Raw genomic sequence first — 16,822 nt, forward strand, 5'->3', positions numbered from 1 at the left:
TATGTTAGAAGGCAAGCAAATGGTGGGCTGACCATGTGACCAAAGCGATCGTTTGAAAGGTAACTAGTTCTGTATTAGCAAAAATGATATCTAGGATGTGTCCAGGGATGTGTGTGGGTTTGTGGACGATCTGATGCAGGTTCAATGCTTCTAAGCCAGTGATGATTGTTTTTGGATGTGGCATATTTGGTTTGTCAAACCTAATATTGAGGTCAACTAGAATAAAGATAAACACAAAAGCACTAAATGGCGACTGGTTGTTCGCAAACATGCCAAAGAGGCAGAGCGCCTCGCCATAATAACTTTGCAGCTGAAGCATGGCAGCAGGGCACAAGTCGGGGGTACACGCAGGTACACAGTTTCCACCCACAATTTTCACAGGGTGGACGCTGTCCTCCCTGCCAAGAAGTTGGGCCCCACAAAGTTAAGCACCTCATTCAAATTTCCCTTGTTGCCCAAAGTCTGAATAATATCGTTGCTACTTATATTTGGTAAATGGAAAAATTACAGAAATGTATCAGTAGAGACTATGAAAGTATAACGGTAAGAGGCAGAGGGAATTATTTTTTCTCTTGGAGGTGTTAAATAGATGAGATGAGGTTTCCTAGGCTTAATCTGCAAATAACGTCTATTTTATCCTGATAGTTCCCCTTCAAACCCAAGCAAACAAAGTTCACTTTTGAATAATCTATTTGGAACAGTATTGCCCAATTACTAGTAAATCACACTCCTTTTCCTCTTGAATTAGTCTTGTCTTGTCACCTGACCTCCTGCAAACAGGACCTTCTGACAAACTTGATACTTATTGGTCAGAATGATAGTGATAGTGTGCAGGTAAAACAAACTTTACTGCAACATTTGATTTAGTCAGCAGATATTTCCTTTAATCAGGTTCAGCAGTACAGAAACCTTTCATGACATCTCATCAAACTCATACTGGACATATGGTTAAACTAATCCCTTTTATAAACTGACTCAGAGCAAACTCATCCCCAAGGAAAACTGATCTACATTAAAACAAGAATAGCAAAAAAAAGAACAAGGAAAACTGACCTACATTATGAGAAGAATAGCACAAAAAACCAAGGAAAACTGACCTACATTATAAGAAGAATAGCACAAAATGCCCAAGGAAAACTGACTTACATTATAGGAAGAGTAGCACAAATGTCAATTATGGTTAGCCAAATACTGCAGCTGCTTCTGCTGTCTTGGCCAGTGGTGCCCCTGGTCTCTGGAGTCATGTAGACTGCAGCATCATCAGGCCCAAAGAACCCCGTTTGCTTTCTGTAGTTTCCACTCCCTGCCCTTCCCTTATCTTCACAGGAGCAAATCGGAGGCAACTGAGAAGCCAAGTGTTTGACAAGGGGCTATTATTATGATGTCTTGAATGCTGGGGCAAAGACTGGACGTAGTCAGCTCCACGGCCATTGCCATTTTTGAGACAAGACCCATATGCAGAAGAGATGTTTTTAATTACTTCCTAAATTAAGTCTGGTCATTAATTCATTGAAGAATATTTTGGGAAGGGCATTACAGTACAGCAAATGAAACTAAACAAGAGACACACAAAGAGATTCTGACTTGGCAGATGTGAGTATACTCGTAGGTATTGTTATAGAGCTAAAATGGACGACCAACTCAGTTTGAGAATGGTTGTGAGACAGACACTGTCATATTTCTAAAGGCGATGCTTCATTTCATAGTAAACCAATGAATATTATACAGACTGTCTGGTGTTGCCAAACAGTCAATGGGGGAGTTTTGAACTTGTGGAGGCAGATAAAGTGGAACAACTTTACACAGACTGGTACAGAATGTTAAGGTCTAAATGAGAGGCATTTACCTCTGCAAAAGATTGAGGTTAAACAGTAAATCAGCACCAGTAAATATAAAAAGTCTAAACCAGAATCAATGGTCACCCATGTTTATCCATGTAATATTCCTTTATAGCCATGATTTCTCCATGATTTAGTTTGAGTTGTACTTTAAAAGTGACACATGGAAAATGGAGGAATTGCAATGGACTACAAGGGCAAGAGAGCACAAGATTTAAAAAATATATATTATCAAATATGATTGTTATACCATAATACATTTCCAAACACTGACCTGCTGGCTTGAGGATGGTCCCATGAGATGAAACGCAATAGGACTGAAACTGGAATCATGCTTCAACGAGGCAGAAGATTTGGATGTTCTGGCACTGTCTCTGTGAAATAAATAGAAAATATAGTTTTAGTATAATCACAAGGTTCTTTATGAGAGGGCAATTTTTAAAGCAGCAGCATTTGGTGTCTTGCGTGTCTTCATTAAATATGTGGTTATTTTCTCTGATCCGTCCTCTTCCAACTCTGAGGGTTCAGATATCAATCAGCTTGTTCTAAAATTACGCTTGGGTACCTACACCATAGAAATCGAAACCGCAGCTGCTTCATAAAATGGATGCATAAGACACATTTAGCTTCTTTGCACTGGTGGTTCGAAAATGCTGTACTGCTGATTTAGCTGTTTTGCACTCCCTTTTACATTGACCGGACAGTGATTTATTTCCTAGTTACATATATTCAAGTGTGAACTGTAAAATAACATTGCAAAAATGCTGTAACGCCAGCACAAAAGATCTAGCAGACACTTTTGGCAATAGACGTGAGTCCCGTGCTCTCCATGCCACTGGAATCAAGCTATCCAGGCTGAAGAGGGGTGAAACCTCGAAACCGGTCCTAGGATGCTTGTTTTCAGTCCAGGGAGGACCTGGCTTGGCAGTTCGGGCTGGACTGTTCCCATGAGGCACAGGGTCAAGACTGATTTGCATATGGCTAGGTTCAAACTGGAATGGCATGGTGAGCAAAAGAAACGATGGATTTAGGCCCAGATCTCTGTACTGGGGTGAATGTATGACATTGTTCTGCATTCTGTCCATCAATTGTTGTTTTTGCATTTGTCACCCGAGTGGGACGGGTATGCTCAGACGTGAGTCCCGTGCTCTCCATGCCACTGGAATCAAGCTATCCTGGCTGAAGAGGGGTGAAACCCCGACACCGGTCTTAGGATGCTTGTTTCCAGTCCAGGGAGGACCTGGCTTGGCAGTTCGGGCTGGACTGTTCCCATGAGGCACAGGGTCAAGACTGATTTGCATATGGCTGGGTTCAAACTGGAATGGCATGGTGAGCAAAAAACGATGGATTAAGGCCCAGATCTCTGTACTGGGGTGAATGTATGACATTGTTCTGCATTCTGTCCATCAATTGTTGTTTTTGCACTAATTATGGAAAAGACAAAGTCATCAAAACGGTCGCTCCATCTCTGTTTTGTAGACTTCAAGGCTGCCTTTGACAACATAGAGAGAGCTAGTCTCTGGAAGAAGTTGGCACGCTGGAAAATCCCTCAAGCACTGCTGGGCATGCTAATATGCTTACACACAGACACCTGGCTTCAGGTTAAACTAGGCGATGGTACATACTTGTCAAGGCGTATCTCTACTACCAAGGCCTCAAATAGGGTTGTGTGCTCGCCCCAACCCTGTTTAATCTTTACATGGCAGACCTGACGCAGATCTGATGCAGACCCTTGACCTATGCAATGCACATGCTCCAAGGATCGGCGGAAAGACTCTATCTAGTATCCTATATGCAGATGATGTAGCGCTAATCAGCCACACGCAAGTGGGAATGCAACGCCTCTTAAATACTCTCCATGAATAGTCAAAAGATAACTTCCTGGAAGTAAACCTTGACAATGTCCATAAAATTAAGCGGGGAAACCCCACATCTGGTATTTGAGAAACACCCAAATTCAGAATAAAAGTTACAAATACTTAGGGGTAATCCTCGATAATGGGGTCCAATTCGCCAGCCATCTGGAGATGATAAAAAGGAAAGGAATGGCCCCTGCGGTAGCTCTGAGGCAAATAAAATCCCAGCTGACAACAGGTCGGAGGTTGTCTCCTCTTCTCCAGATTGCAGAAGAATTATGTTCAACATCTCAACATATGCCTCCGCAGCACAGATCCGGCTGGAATTCGGTCTAGTTAAACAACAGCTAGCATGACAGGGGGCCTGCATAACCTGTTGGCACTCAATCAGGAATGCCTCCTCAAACAGCTTTAACCACCTACTCTGGCAAGAACTTCAGCTCAGAAAAGCTGCACCAGCAAGAAATGTCCTATATGACTGTCTCATAAACACTGGACTCACCCAGGCCTGGGAAGTCACGGCCACACAGGTCAGCTTCAAGAAAATAGTACAGAAGTCAATAAGGAGCATGTCTCTAGTAGAAGACAAAGCCACCGTCACGTTGACAAAACACACCTGGATGGTAATCAATGGCTATACATCCCTTAGTCGTACTTCGGTGTGGAATACTCTTGGACCATCAAGGAGAATTTCCTGAAACATCAACTAGGAAAACTGCCAGCTATTCAACATCCACCACCATGGCTGAGGGGGCCAATGCCCTCACATTGCAGCCTGTGCGGCAACGGAATCGAGGATTGGCACACCTGATATGCACATGCACCAGCCTGACAGGGGAGAGGTCTCGCCTGCTTAAACATCAGTTCAACCAATGTGGGATCTGTACACCGGGATAAGCCGTGATAGCCTGCTTTAAACCGGATGATCCACAGATAAACTGTAAGTTTGTAAAATTCCTAGCGTTGATAGACGAGAAACTGATAAACTCAGGAAAGACTATAGGAAAGCCTCTGGATGCCCCCGCCTAACGGGAAAAGTACACACACACTGGAAATGCACGCACACTTTTGCTTATGCACGATAATAAACCATCAACAAACGTTTTTCAGAGAGAACAGCCAAAGCACAAGAGGACATTGGGCTTAAACGGCCCTGGCAACTCGTATATTAGCTTTTTATTTTGAAAACAAAGGCACATTTTTTACATAATTTTATTTATTCTGTTTGTTTAAATTGATTTTAATCAACCAGTTTTTTACCTACTCAAGACAAATAAGCACTTTTTACTTCCATATTGTAATGGTTTTAATTAACTATATACAATAAAGATTACTTCCTTACTTACTTACATTACTAGGAGGGCCGTGCATAGCCCCGAGGCACACCACCTTCAACTGGGCTAACTTAAATATGAAGTGGGGTGGGTTGCGCGCATCCCCCTGCGCCCCGGGAACCACCACCTCCCCAGACCTTTCTTTTTTTTCTTTTTAAATGCGGGGGCCCACGCAGCCCCACTCCCCTGGCTGTTCTTGGCCCCAGGGACCACCACCTACTTCGGGTGGCCTTGCATACAAAAGGATGGGAGGCACACAGTCCCCCATCCAGGAGCCATATATTGCCCTGGGTACTGCCACCCCCCAGGACCGGCTTCTGATTTGTCCCGGGGTGCCAACCCTCAGGACATAGCTGTTTGCTTTTGCTTGTCGGGAGCTTTGACAGCTCCCGCCAAGCAAAAGCAAACACTCTGTTTCCAGCGGTCAGGAGCTGTCAAGGTGCTCCAGCCCTTTGGAAGTAGAGGTTTTATCTCTTTCCCTGCCCTCAGACATGCAGGTAAGGAATTATATAAAATAATTGCTCCTGCATGGAGGGAGCTGCCTCTCCAGCAGCTCCTTCTGTGAAGAAGCAATGCTGGCTCCCGCAGAAGATGAGAGCTGGCTGGTAAAGCGGGCCTTGAGGTTCCCCCCACAGTCACGGGTAAAAGAGCAGAAAGAGCCAAAATAAAGGTGACAAACTAGCAGAAAGAGGCAGAATGAAGATGAGAAATGAGCAGAAAAGAGGCACAATAAAGGTCAGAAATTAACAGAGAGAGGCAGAATAAAGGTCAGCAACCAGCAGGAAGAAGCAAAATTAAGGTCAGCAACAACTAGAAAGAGGCACAATAAAGGTAAGAAATAAGCAGAAAGAGGCAGAATAAAGGTCAGCAATGAGAAGAAAAAAGCGAAATAAAGGTGAGAAACTAACAGAAAGAGGCAAAATAATGATCAGCAATGAGCAGAAAGAGGTAAATAAAGGTAAGAAATGAGCAGAAAGAGGCAGAATAAAGGTCAGAAACAAGCAGAAAGAGGAGAAATAGAGGTCAGAAACAAGAACCTAGAGGCAAAATAAAGGTGAGAAATGAGCTGAAAGAGGCAAAATAAATGTCAGCAACGAGCAGAAAGGGGCAAAATACAGGTGAGAAACTAGCTGAAAGAGGCAAAATAAAGGTCAGGACCGATCAGAAAGAGGGAAAATAAAGGTGAGAATCGAGTAGAAAGAGACAGTATGAAGGGCAGAAAGAAGCTGAATAAAGGTCAGAAGGGAGTAGAAAGAGACAGAATGAAGGTCAGAAACTAGCAGAAAGAGGCAAAATAAAGGTGAGAAACAAGCAGAAGAACAAGATACTCACCTTCAGTAATTCATTATTAGGGCTCCCGGTTTTCCGTTTATACGGATTTTTCCATATAAATACAGACGGGAAACTATGTTTCCTTTGTCTGTATTTATATTTAGAAACGGCAAAATACTAGTAAAGTTTGCCGCGCTGCCGTGCTTAGCCCAGAGTTGCCACACCTCTGTTCCTTTTGTTGCTGCCCCAGCCCTTCTTTTGAATTGGGCATCTCCAGGGCTCCGCCGCACCAGTGAGCTCTGCGCCAGGCCGTCACCATTTCACAAGATAAATGTATTTCTGTGAAGTCAGGGGGTAGATTAATGGCGACCCCTTGATTGCTGCTTTTGACACTGTCTGTCCTGCTGCAGCCTCGGGCTCTGGATCCGACCCCCTCCACCTCGTATGAACAGGCAGCACCAGGGGGTTTTGAATCGGCAATTAACCTTCATTGAGCCGAAGGATTAGGATAACTGCAGCTCAGGGAGTGTCCATTGTATTCTGCGAGCTGTGCTTTTAATTAGTTGTGTTTGCATGTTGAAAGCTCTGTACGACTATGAACTTAAAAAGATACACTTTCCTGAAGTGAGGTGATGACAGCACCTCAGCTTTTGAGACCTTGCTGAAAGCCTGCACGCAGCCGGGTTAATAAAATATTAAAACGCGATAAAGAGCCATGTTGGACATTGTGCTCATTGTAAAAATTAGCAGCCCCTCTGAAAAAACAAATGCAAAACAAACCAGCGTTATGGCTTTAATTTTACCATCCTTTGATAGATGAAAGACTAAGATGACTGCTGACATTTGAGCTTACGATATGTCAGAAACCACCACTAAACTTGCTGAGCCATCTGATAGAATGGCATTACAGCAACAGTGCTGGGCTCTGAACAGAGAACTGGCATATCAGCAGGTTAGGCTTCAGTGTGCTGATTCAGGCACAATGCATTTGTGCTTTCCTTTGCATCCATGCGCTATCAAATTAAAGACCGTTGGTTTCTATTTTGTTTTAAACAGCTGGATTTTGTGCCCTTACTCGTGTGTGGTTGTTTGTAAGCCTATTTTGATGCATGGGTGTGTGAATTGCATATGATTCCTCATGTGGGTGGTGGGGGGCTTGTGGTGGCCCTTTTGCATTGTGATCGGTGTGCTTTGCGTTCGTTGCCATTTAGTTTGTTGTTCCCTCAGCTCTTGTGTCCGTGTACAAGCAGTTGCACATGTGTTTTTTTTAACTGAAACAAATGTGGAAAAATACTAGCTGTAGCGTCGTCTTTTGCTTGTGGCAAAAATAAATGCGGATAAATACAGAAAAAATGCCCCAAAAATAAATATAGATAAATACAGATGGAAATGGCAAAAAAATAAATACCATAAAACCGGGAGCCCTATTCATTATCTGGCAGAGACAATATCTAGCTGCAGATTCATTACCTCTGAATTTCGCAGGCATCAGACTGGACCAGGAAACTTTTGCATAAGCAGTACCCCTGCGCGCCATCGGGTGGCTCCATTCAGTTCCACGTGGCATCATCGTTTGCGCCAGATGTGAAGTCGCGGTCACCTATATAGGTGCCATGCAGGCAAGCTGACATCACTTACTTTCACAACTTTCCACCCAGGAAGAACAGAGCCATGAAGCGAACTGACTAATGTGTGTCAAAACTAGAGCCCTGTAAAGGGAGAACCCCTAGCCCTAGAAATATGTCTGCAGAGTGGGGAGGCATGAGTGGGTCTGTAAGGAATCCCAAGCTAGATATTGTCTCTACCAGATAATGTGTTACCAAAGGTAAGTAACTTGTTCATCTGAAAGAGGCTTCTAGCTGCAGATTCCTTCCCTTTGAATAGATACCAAAACTAACCATCCTGGTGAAGGGCTGCAGATAAATTACTAGACTAAAAAGTACTGCTGGACTGAACGGGCTAAATGCCCATCCCTATGGACTTGGCTGGCCAGGCAGTAGTGTTTAGCAAACATGTGCAGGGAAGCCCACATTGCTGCCTGACAGATGTCTAGTACTGGCCCCCCACAAGATAACACCATGGTTGCAGCTCTTAAGCCGTCAGGAGGCTGCTTGACACAGCATGAAATGGACCGCTTTTGAATTGCCCAATTGTTTTAGCTCCCAGATAGCCCACTAAGAGTTGGTCGTTCACCCAGAACTCTTTTATGCAGTCAAGGTAGAACAACAACACTCTTTTTGGGTCCAGACAATGGAGTCGCTTCTCTTCCTTAGAGGGATGTGGGGGAGCATTATAGCTGGGCAGTGTGACCGACTGACCGAAATGGAATGGGTCACCACTTTAGGTAGGAAATAGGCCCTGGTGACAAGCACCACCTTGTCCGGGAATACCACAAGATAGGGAGGCTTGGATGATAAAGCCTGCAGCTCACTCATCCTCCGGACAGATGATATTACCACTAGAAATGCTGTCTTGATGGTACGCAACCAAAGGGGACAAATATGTAGTGCTCAAAGGGAGCAGACATAAATTAAGTGAGAACCAGGTTAAGATCCCATTGAGGCATAATGAAGGGCTAAGGGGGAAACATATGCACAAGCCCTTTTAGGAACCTGTTGGAAATGGCCCTTTTTGCAGGGTTATCCCCAACCTTTTTGCTTCTTCCTCCTATTTTTTCCTGACCTGTGGTTGTTGGTTATAGGACCCTGGGCACTTTTCCACTGCTGATCAGTGCTAAAGTGCATATGCTCTCTGTGTAAATTGTTATTGTGATTGGTTCTCCCTGATTGGCATATTAGTTTTACCAGTAGGTCCCTAGTAAAGTGCACTGAGTGTGCCAGAGTTGGTAACTCAAATGCTACTAGTGGGCTTGCAGCACTGATTGTGCCACCCACTTGAGTAGCCCTGAAGAACAAGTTACTTACCTGCGGTAACGCTTTTTCTGGTGGATGCAATATCTGCCTGTGGATTCCTCACCTTCTGAATATCCCCTGCGCCAGCATTCCGCGGAATTTCTTTGCTAGCTCTCCCATGTCGACGAGGACGTCACAATGCCACGGCTACGCTCGCGACTCCGCATGAAGTCACCTGAGCCATAAGAGGACCTCGTCGGCGTGCTGACGTCAGTTCCACCCATTTTTTTCGTGCCACCGAGGCAAACGGGCGGACCGACACATTTTCACATGTATACATAGTATACTAAATATATATATATATATATATATATATATATATATATATATATATATATATATTATATATATATATATATCGCTTTGACACTCTTCCACCACTTCTCCTTTTCCTCGGATACTGGATACAAAGAGCACGGACCACCGGCATGGAGAAATAGCAACAGATCAAGCATTTCCCACTATTAAAACATAAGCATGATAAAGTCATATTTAAAAAACACTCATGATAAACAGTTAAAGCATCTTTTGTTAAAAACAGGTGGACAACGGGGAGGCGGGTGGGCCCGTGAGGAATCCACAGGCAGATGTTGTATTCACCAGAAAAAGTGTTACCGAAGGTAAGTAACTTGTTCTTCTGATGGATACTTCTGCCTGTGGATTCCTCACCTTCTGAATAGAATCCCAAAGCTGTACCTCACCCGGAGGAGGGTGTCCACCTGACTAGACCAAAAAATGTTTCAAAACAGAACAAGCAAAATGGCCATCCGCCCTAACCTCCGAATCCAAGCAGTAATGCTTTGCAAAAGTATGGAGGGAGGCCCAAGTTGCTATTTTACAGATATCAATTACAGGAACACCTCTAGCCAAAGCAGAAGAAGAAGATTTAGCTCTAGTGGAATGAGCTCTGATACCTTCTGGAGGGTTCTTCTTGGCCAAGGCATAGCAAATCTTGATGCACAAGATAATCCAGCTGGAGAGAGTCCACGTATGCACAGCCTTGCCTTTCATCTTCCCAACGTAGCCCACAAAGAGCTGATCATCCAGTCTCAGATCACTTGTTCTGTCCAAATAAAAGCTGATAGCTCTCTTAGGGTCCAAATGATGAAATCTCTCCTCCTCCTTGGAAGGGTGAGGGGGAGGATGAAAGGTGGGTAAAGTAATGGACTGTCCCATATGGAAAGGAGTAACCACTTTGGGAAGGAAAGCAGCCCTGGCCCTTAAAACCAACTTATCTGCATGAATGGTCAAGAACGGAGGCTTAGAACTAAGAGCCTGAAGCTCACTTACTGTCATAACTCGGCGGAGGTAGACCCCAGCCTGTAGGTACGAGGAGGAGAAAACTACGAGTCCCAGGCGCCCTAGAGGCAGAAACCGGACATTCCCCTCGGGTACTAAAGCTCTGCCCACGCTCCCAACGAGGCTTGTCACCTGATTACGTGTTTGCCTACCTTGGTGAACGGAGTACTCGTGCTGCCGCTGCTTCGCCCTGAAGTACCCTGAAGACATTTGCTGGATAATTTCCCCGTGCTCCGCTCTTGGAGCTCTCTCTGAGAAGCCACGATATCGGATTAGTGCCTGTCTCCAGTCCCGGCTAGGGATTGCTGGAGCTTCGTCGTACGCGGAGAAGACCCCGCTGACTTAGGTGGCCACATCACTGCCTGCAGGCTGCGCGACGCGGCAGGATTCAGCTTGTCTCAGCCCGCGCCCTACACGAAGACTAGATCCCCGGAGCTTCCTAAGAAGTTCCTTGAGAGTGCAAACGCCTCGTTTGCACGGGATTTGCTGTAGAAAGGGTTTCCCTACACCTGGAGTTTTTACACGAACAAACTAGCGCTTTTGCTCCTTGCCTCCCTGAAGAGAAAGGGTGGGGGAGACACAGCGCTACACGACTGTTTAATTTTGACCCGTCTACTCCTTCACCCTCATCTGACTGGAAGATCGGGGCGAGAAAGAGTGTTTCGCCTGGAAGAATTTGGAGTACACATTCCAGTTTTTGCGCAAGAGGCTGGTACTGTCACGTTCTCCCTGGAGTCTAAGGGAGGCGTTCTTGCATATCAAGTGCCTCTACGTGGGTGAGCGTCAACGTTGTTATATGGTCTTCCTCTTCAGGCAATATTGCCACTGTTAACCTATGGGTAGATGTGCAGCCGATATCTGAGTAAGTACCTACACATAAGGGGGAGGGAGAAGGAGTGTAAGGCATTTGATGTACAAGTGTTAACGAATGTGTGGTCTCTCTTCCAGGGCACTCAGGGTAACAGATAAGACGTGAGAGAACCATTCCCTCCGAAGATTCCCTAGTCCGGAGGCTTCCCAGCGGCGCTCCAGTGTCTTTATCCCTTTCTTTTCCCTTTCCCCAATTAGAGATATGTCCTTGTAGTGTACTTCTAAATTACTCCCAGACATCTCTCCTTAGGGGAAGGGGCAAAATTACGTCTCCATCGTTCCCGCTGTATCCGGCTGTTGTTGGTAGGCTCTGCCTTCCTCTGTGTGACACTTACTGTCCTGGCCGGGGAAATGGCAATCAAGAAAACCGAAAGAAGCCTCAAAGGACAAGTATGAAGAGGCTCAAACAGAGAACCCATTAAAAAGGTAAGAACGAGATTCAAATCCCACTGAGGCATAATGAAAGGAGTGGGAGGAAACTTATTTGCAAGGCCCTTAATGAACCTCATGACAATGGGACACTTAAATAAAGACGGCTGGCAAATATAGAAAAGCTGACAAAGCCGACAAATAGCCCTTAACAGTGGCCACAGCACAACCCTGCTGGGCCAAGAACAGCAAAAACTGAAAAACATCCGACAAGTGGGCCTTTAAAGGATCAATGGATCTCTCTCCACACCATTTAACGAATCTAGACCATCTGGACAATAAAATAACATCCACCACATCTGGTGGGAGAGAGAAGGAACTCAGGTTGCCCCGTTCAATCTCCAGGCATGAAGGTGCAGGCTCTAGAGGTGGGGGTGTAGAACCTGCCCCTGCGACTGCGAGAGGAGGTCTGCCCTGAGAGGATGACGGAGTGGAGGGTGCGATGAAAGGTGAAGAAGATCTGTGCACCACACCCTTCTTGGCCAATCTGGGGCGATCAATATGACTTGGGCACAGTCTTGGCGAATCTTCCTCAGAACCCGAGGGATCAAGGGTATGGGGGGAAACGCATAAAGGAAATGTGAGCTCTAATCCAATTGAAACAAGTTCCCTGCATCGGAAACTGGAGACTGTAGAACAATGGGCAGTGCGCGTTCTCGTGAGTGGCAAACAGGTCCAACCAAGAAGACCCCCACATCTGGAAGATGTGATGGACCACCTCTGGATGAAGCCGCCACTCGTGATCGGCCGAGTAATGCCGACTGAGACTGTCCGCACGAACATTCAGCACACTGGCTAAATGATTTGCAAACACATAAATCTGATGGTTCTGAACCCAGGACCAGAGTTGCAGAGCCTCTCGACAGAGACGATCTGACCCTACACCTCCCTGTTTGTTGATGTACCACATCGCGGTAGTGTTGTCCGTCAGGACCTGAACTGACTGACCGTGAAGGGAAGGAAGGAAAGCCTTTAGTGCCAAATGTATCGCCTGCAATTCCAAAAGGTTGATGTGAAGCAACCTTTCCTCTGGAGACCAAAGACCTTTGACCTCCAGATCCCCCAGATGAGCACCCCCTAGAGTGGAGGCATCTGTGATCACTGTGGCCACAGGTGGAGGAAGCTGAAAGGGCTTTCCTTGAGACAGGTTGCCCTGCACACCCCACCAAGTCAACTCCGCTGCAGCTACTCTGGAGATTCTGACCTTCTCCCCGAGATTTCTGTTGTGCTGATACCACTGCCTGCGGAGGCACCACTGGAGTGCCCTCATGTGCCAGCGTGCATGACTGACCAACAGTATGCAGGAAGCAAACAGACCGAGCAGACGTAGAACCTTCAGGACTGGAACAACCGCTCCATCGTGAAATAAAGGAATCATTTTCTGTATGTCGAGAATCCTCTGCGGAGGCGGGTATGCTCGACACACAGAAGTGTCCAGTATTGCCCCTATGAACAGGCTGCGCTGAGAAGGCACCAGGTGAGATTTGGGTACACTTATCGAGATACCCACGTTGAACAACAGTTGTGTTGTTGCTTGCAAGTGGCGCAACACCAACTCCGGAGACTCGGCTTTCAACAGCCAGTCGTCCAGGTAGGGGAAAACAGACATCCCTGACCTTTTGAAATGTGCCGCTACCACCGCCATCACCTTCGTAAAGACTCGAGGCGCGGAAGTGAGACCGAACGGAAGAACCGCAAACTGATAGTGTTGTGATCCTACCGTTAACCGGAGATACTTCCGATGCGACTTCAGGATGGGAAGATGAAAATACGCATCCTGGAGATCGATGGACACCATCCAGTATTCCTGTTGCAGCGCAAGAAGAACCTGAGCCAAGGTCAACATTTTGAACTTTTCCTGTCTGAGGTAAAGGTTCAAAATCCTGAGGTCCAAGATCGGCCTTAATCGAACGTCCTTTTTGGGGATCAGGAAATACCGGGAGTAGCATCCCTGACCCCTCTCCTGCTCCGGAACCACCTCTATCGCACCTTTTTTGTAACAAGGTAAGAACTTCCTGCTGCAAAAGCAGTAACTGGTCCTCTGAGCACCAACCTTGGTGAGGAGGAGGAAGCTCTAAAAAAGGGAGGGTGTACCCATTCTCTACAAGATTTAAAACCCCACGATCTGAAGTGATCAGATTCCAATCTTGTAGAAAGTGGGACACGACCCCATACCGGACCAACATGTTCTAAGATGGGGGATCTAGAATTGCTTTACTGAAGTACCAACGGTGGCGGGAGGAGAAGTGAAGGAGTAGGATTGCTGCTGAAAGGCTCCCCTAAGAAGCAGCTCTTCCAAATCCACGATACTGCTTGTAGCCGTATCCCCTGGACTGCACCTGGAGGCCCAGAGACTTTGCAGTAGCCCTGCTATCCTTAAAACGCTGCAAGGCAGAGTCAGCCTTTGAACCAAATAGTCTTGTCCCATCAAAGGGTAAATCCACCAGAGTCGCTTGAACATCAGGTGAAAATCCAGACAAACTAAGCCAAGCCTGTCTACTTGTCACCACAGAAGACCCCATCACACGACCCAAAGAGTCAGCAGTGTCTAGACCCGATTGTATGACCTGACGGGCCGCAGCCTGAGAATCGGAAAGGGCCTCCAAGAAATTATTTCGATCCTCTTCCGGCAACTTTGCAGCTAGCTGCTTGACTGAGTCCATCAGAGCATGGATATACCTCCCAAGAAGACAGGTTGCATTAGTGGACTTCAGAGCCATACTAGCAGAAGAGAACACCTTCTTTATTGCCTGCTCCTTCTTTTTAGAATCCCTATCACCAGGTATGGTAGGGAAAGAATCAGAAGACTGCTTCGAACAAGAAGCTTGGACCACCAAGCTTTCTGGTGATGGATGTGAAGACAGAAAAGCAGGATCCCCAGGAGCAGGCCTGTACCTTCTTGAGATGGAACGAGAAACTGCAGGAGCAGACAAGGGCTTCTGCCAAACTTCCATTATAGGCTCCGTTAAGGCCTCATTAAAAGGTAGCAGCGGTTCAGAGGCTGAAGAAGAAGTATTAAGAACCTCCGTAAGGATATTAGATGTTACCTCCGCTGAGGGAAGTTTCAGATCAAGCAATTCAGCTGCCTTCCTTATCACCAAGTGATAAGGAGCAATGTCTTGTAACACTCCAGCCTTCAGGGAAGAAAGATCATATTCAGGAGAAGTATCCAACCCACTGGCCTCCTGTAAGCCCTCAAACTCATCCACAAACTCAACAATTTCTCCTTCCTCCTGATCCTGTGCATATTCTTCCTCCTCAAGGAGTCTCTGAGCCTCTCTCCTAGAGCGCTGTTTAAGAATCCGCGTTCGCGGGGCCAAGCGCGGCACCGGTGAGGACATCAACGGCGTTTGATGAAGATGCCTCAGCTGCAAACCTCGGCGTCGATCGAATTCGAGGCGGAGACGACTCGACAGCCGATGGAGTCCGGGGAGCCAGAGTGGAAGACCTCGGCGCCGGGAAATGCCAAGCCGGAGTCGGGGGCAAGAATGGCACAAAGAGTGCTTGGGGATAGTGGTGAGGAACACCCAAGTTAAAGGCCAAAGGACCCACGAGGCCTGAAGGCGCACCACATGGAGTAGAGGCCCTGGCAAACATGCCAAACATCGCATTAAGAAAATGCGTTGGGTCTGATCTAGGAACAGAAAAAGGATGATATGGACCCGTAACTTCATGAAGAGGAACCACCTGAGGCTGAACTGGAGCCTGCGGAGCCGGGGACGGCACCCGCACAGGTGAAGCCACACGGCTTGAAGACGAATCCCTGGGCGTCAGAGACATAGCAGGATCCGGAGAACCTTCATGCGACGAAAAGCCCTTCGACGCCGGCGACCTCGGAGCCGGAGATGGAACCGGCGTCACCCGTGGAGATGGAGTCAGAGAAGGAGAAACAAAGTCCTTTCTTCGAAGTCGCTTAGCTGGAGAAGGCGACCTTGACCTCGAAGCCCTGACCTTTGACGAACGGCGCCGAGAGCCAAGTCTCCTCTTAGACTTCTTATGTTTTTTCGATTTCGAAGTATGAGAAGGCGATGACTTCGCTCTTTTACGACCGCTCTTCTCCTTTTTGGCTCTGGCCATAAACAGCTTAGCCTTGTGCTCCTTAATGGCTTTTGGATTCATTTTCCTGCAGCTTCGGCATTCATCGACGTCGTTATCCGACGATAAGCACCAAAGGCAATAATCATGCGGGTCAGTGATTGACATGTGACCACCGCACTCTTAGCAGGGCTTAAACCCAGTCTTCCTAGAAATAGCCATTGGAAATCCTCGAGTGATACAAAGTTTTTTCTATAGAAAATTGAGAGCCCCTAGAAAAAACGTTACGCGACGACGGCGCGGAAAAAAGGGAACTGACGTCAGCACGCCGACAAGGTCCTCTTATGGCTCCAGTAATGTCACGCAGAGTCGCGAGCGGAGCTGTGGCATTGTGACGTCCTCGTCGACGTGGAAGAGCTAGGAAAGAATTTCCACGGAATGCTGGTGCAGGGGGTATTCAGAAGGTGAGAAATCCACAGACAGAAGTATCCATCAGAAAAGAGGTCTCAGGCCTGCCACCGCAGTGCCTTTGCGCAGTTTATTAACTAACATGTCAACCTGGCAAGTTCACCCACTTGCTAGGCCCTACCCTTCCCTTTCCTTGCACATAGGACACCCCTATAGTAGGCCCAAGGTACCCCCCTGGGCAGGGTGCAGTGTATGTGAAAGGTAGGACATGTACTGGTGTGTGTAACATGACCAGATAGTGAAACGCTGCCAATTTTGTTTTTCACTATTGAAAGGCTATCTTGCCCATAGGACAGAATGGGGAATGCTCTGTAACATTTTACAAGCATACCTTCCCATAGGGATAAGATAGAAAATTGGAGTCTGGTATCCCTGAACTCAGAATTTGATAACACATCTTTTAGTAAGGATGGTTTTTAAATTCTGTGTTTGAAAATAGCACTTTTAGAAAGTGGCTATTTTCTTGTTCAACATTTCTGTGTGCCTCTGCCTGTTTGTGGATTGACTGT

The 16,822-nt window shown here is 46.5% G+C and overlaps 1 protein-coding gene across 1 annotated transcript in view; it reads right to left on the minus strand.

Moving 5' to 3' along the window:
- LOC146796583 (kinesin-like protein KIF19) overlaps window positions 1–16,822 on the minus strand; it is a 1,608,680-nt gene that overhangs the window by 417,979 nt on the left and 1,173,879 nt on the right. The window contains exon 17 of the mRNA XM_085629222.1: window positions 2,113–2,212. Coding sequence (XP_085485348.1) covers window positions 2,113–2,212 — 100 coding nt within the window. The remainder of the gene's footprint in view (window positions 1–2,112; window positions 2,213–16,822) is intronic.

Source organism: Triturus cristatus, chromosome 10, assembly GCF_964204655.1.
Source record: "Triturus cristatus chromosome 10, aTriCri1.1, whole genome shotgun sequence".
NCBI classification, from domain to species: domain Eukaryota; kingdom Metazoa; phylum Chordata; class Amphibia; order Caudata; family Salamandridae; genus Triturus; species Triturus cristatus.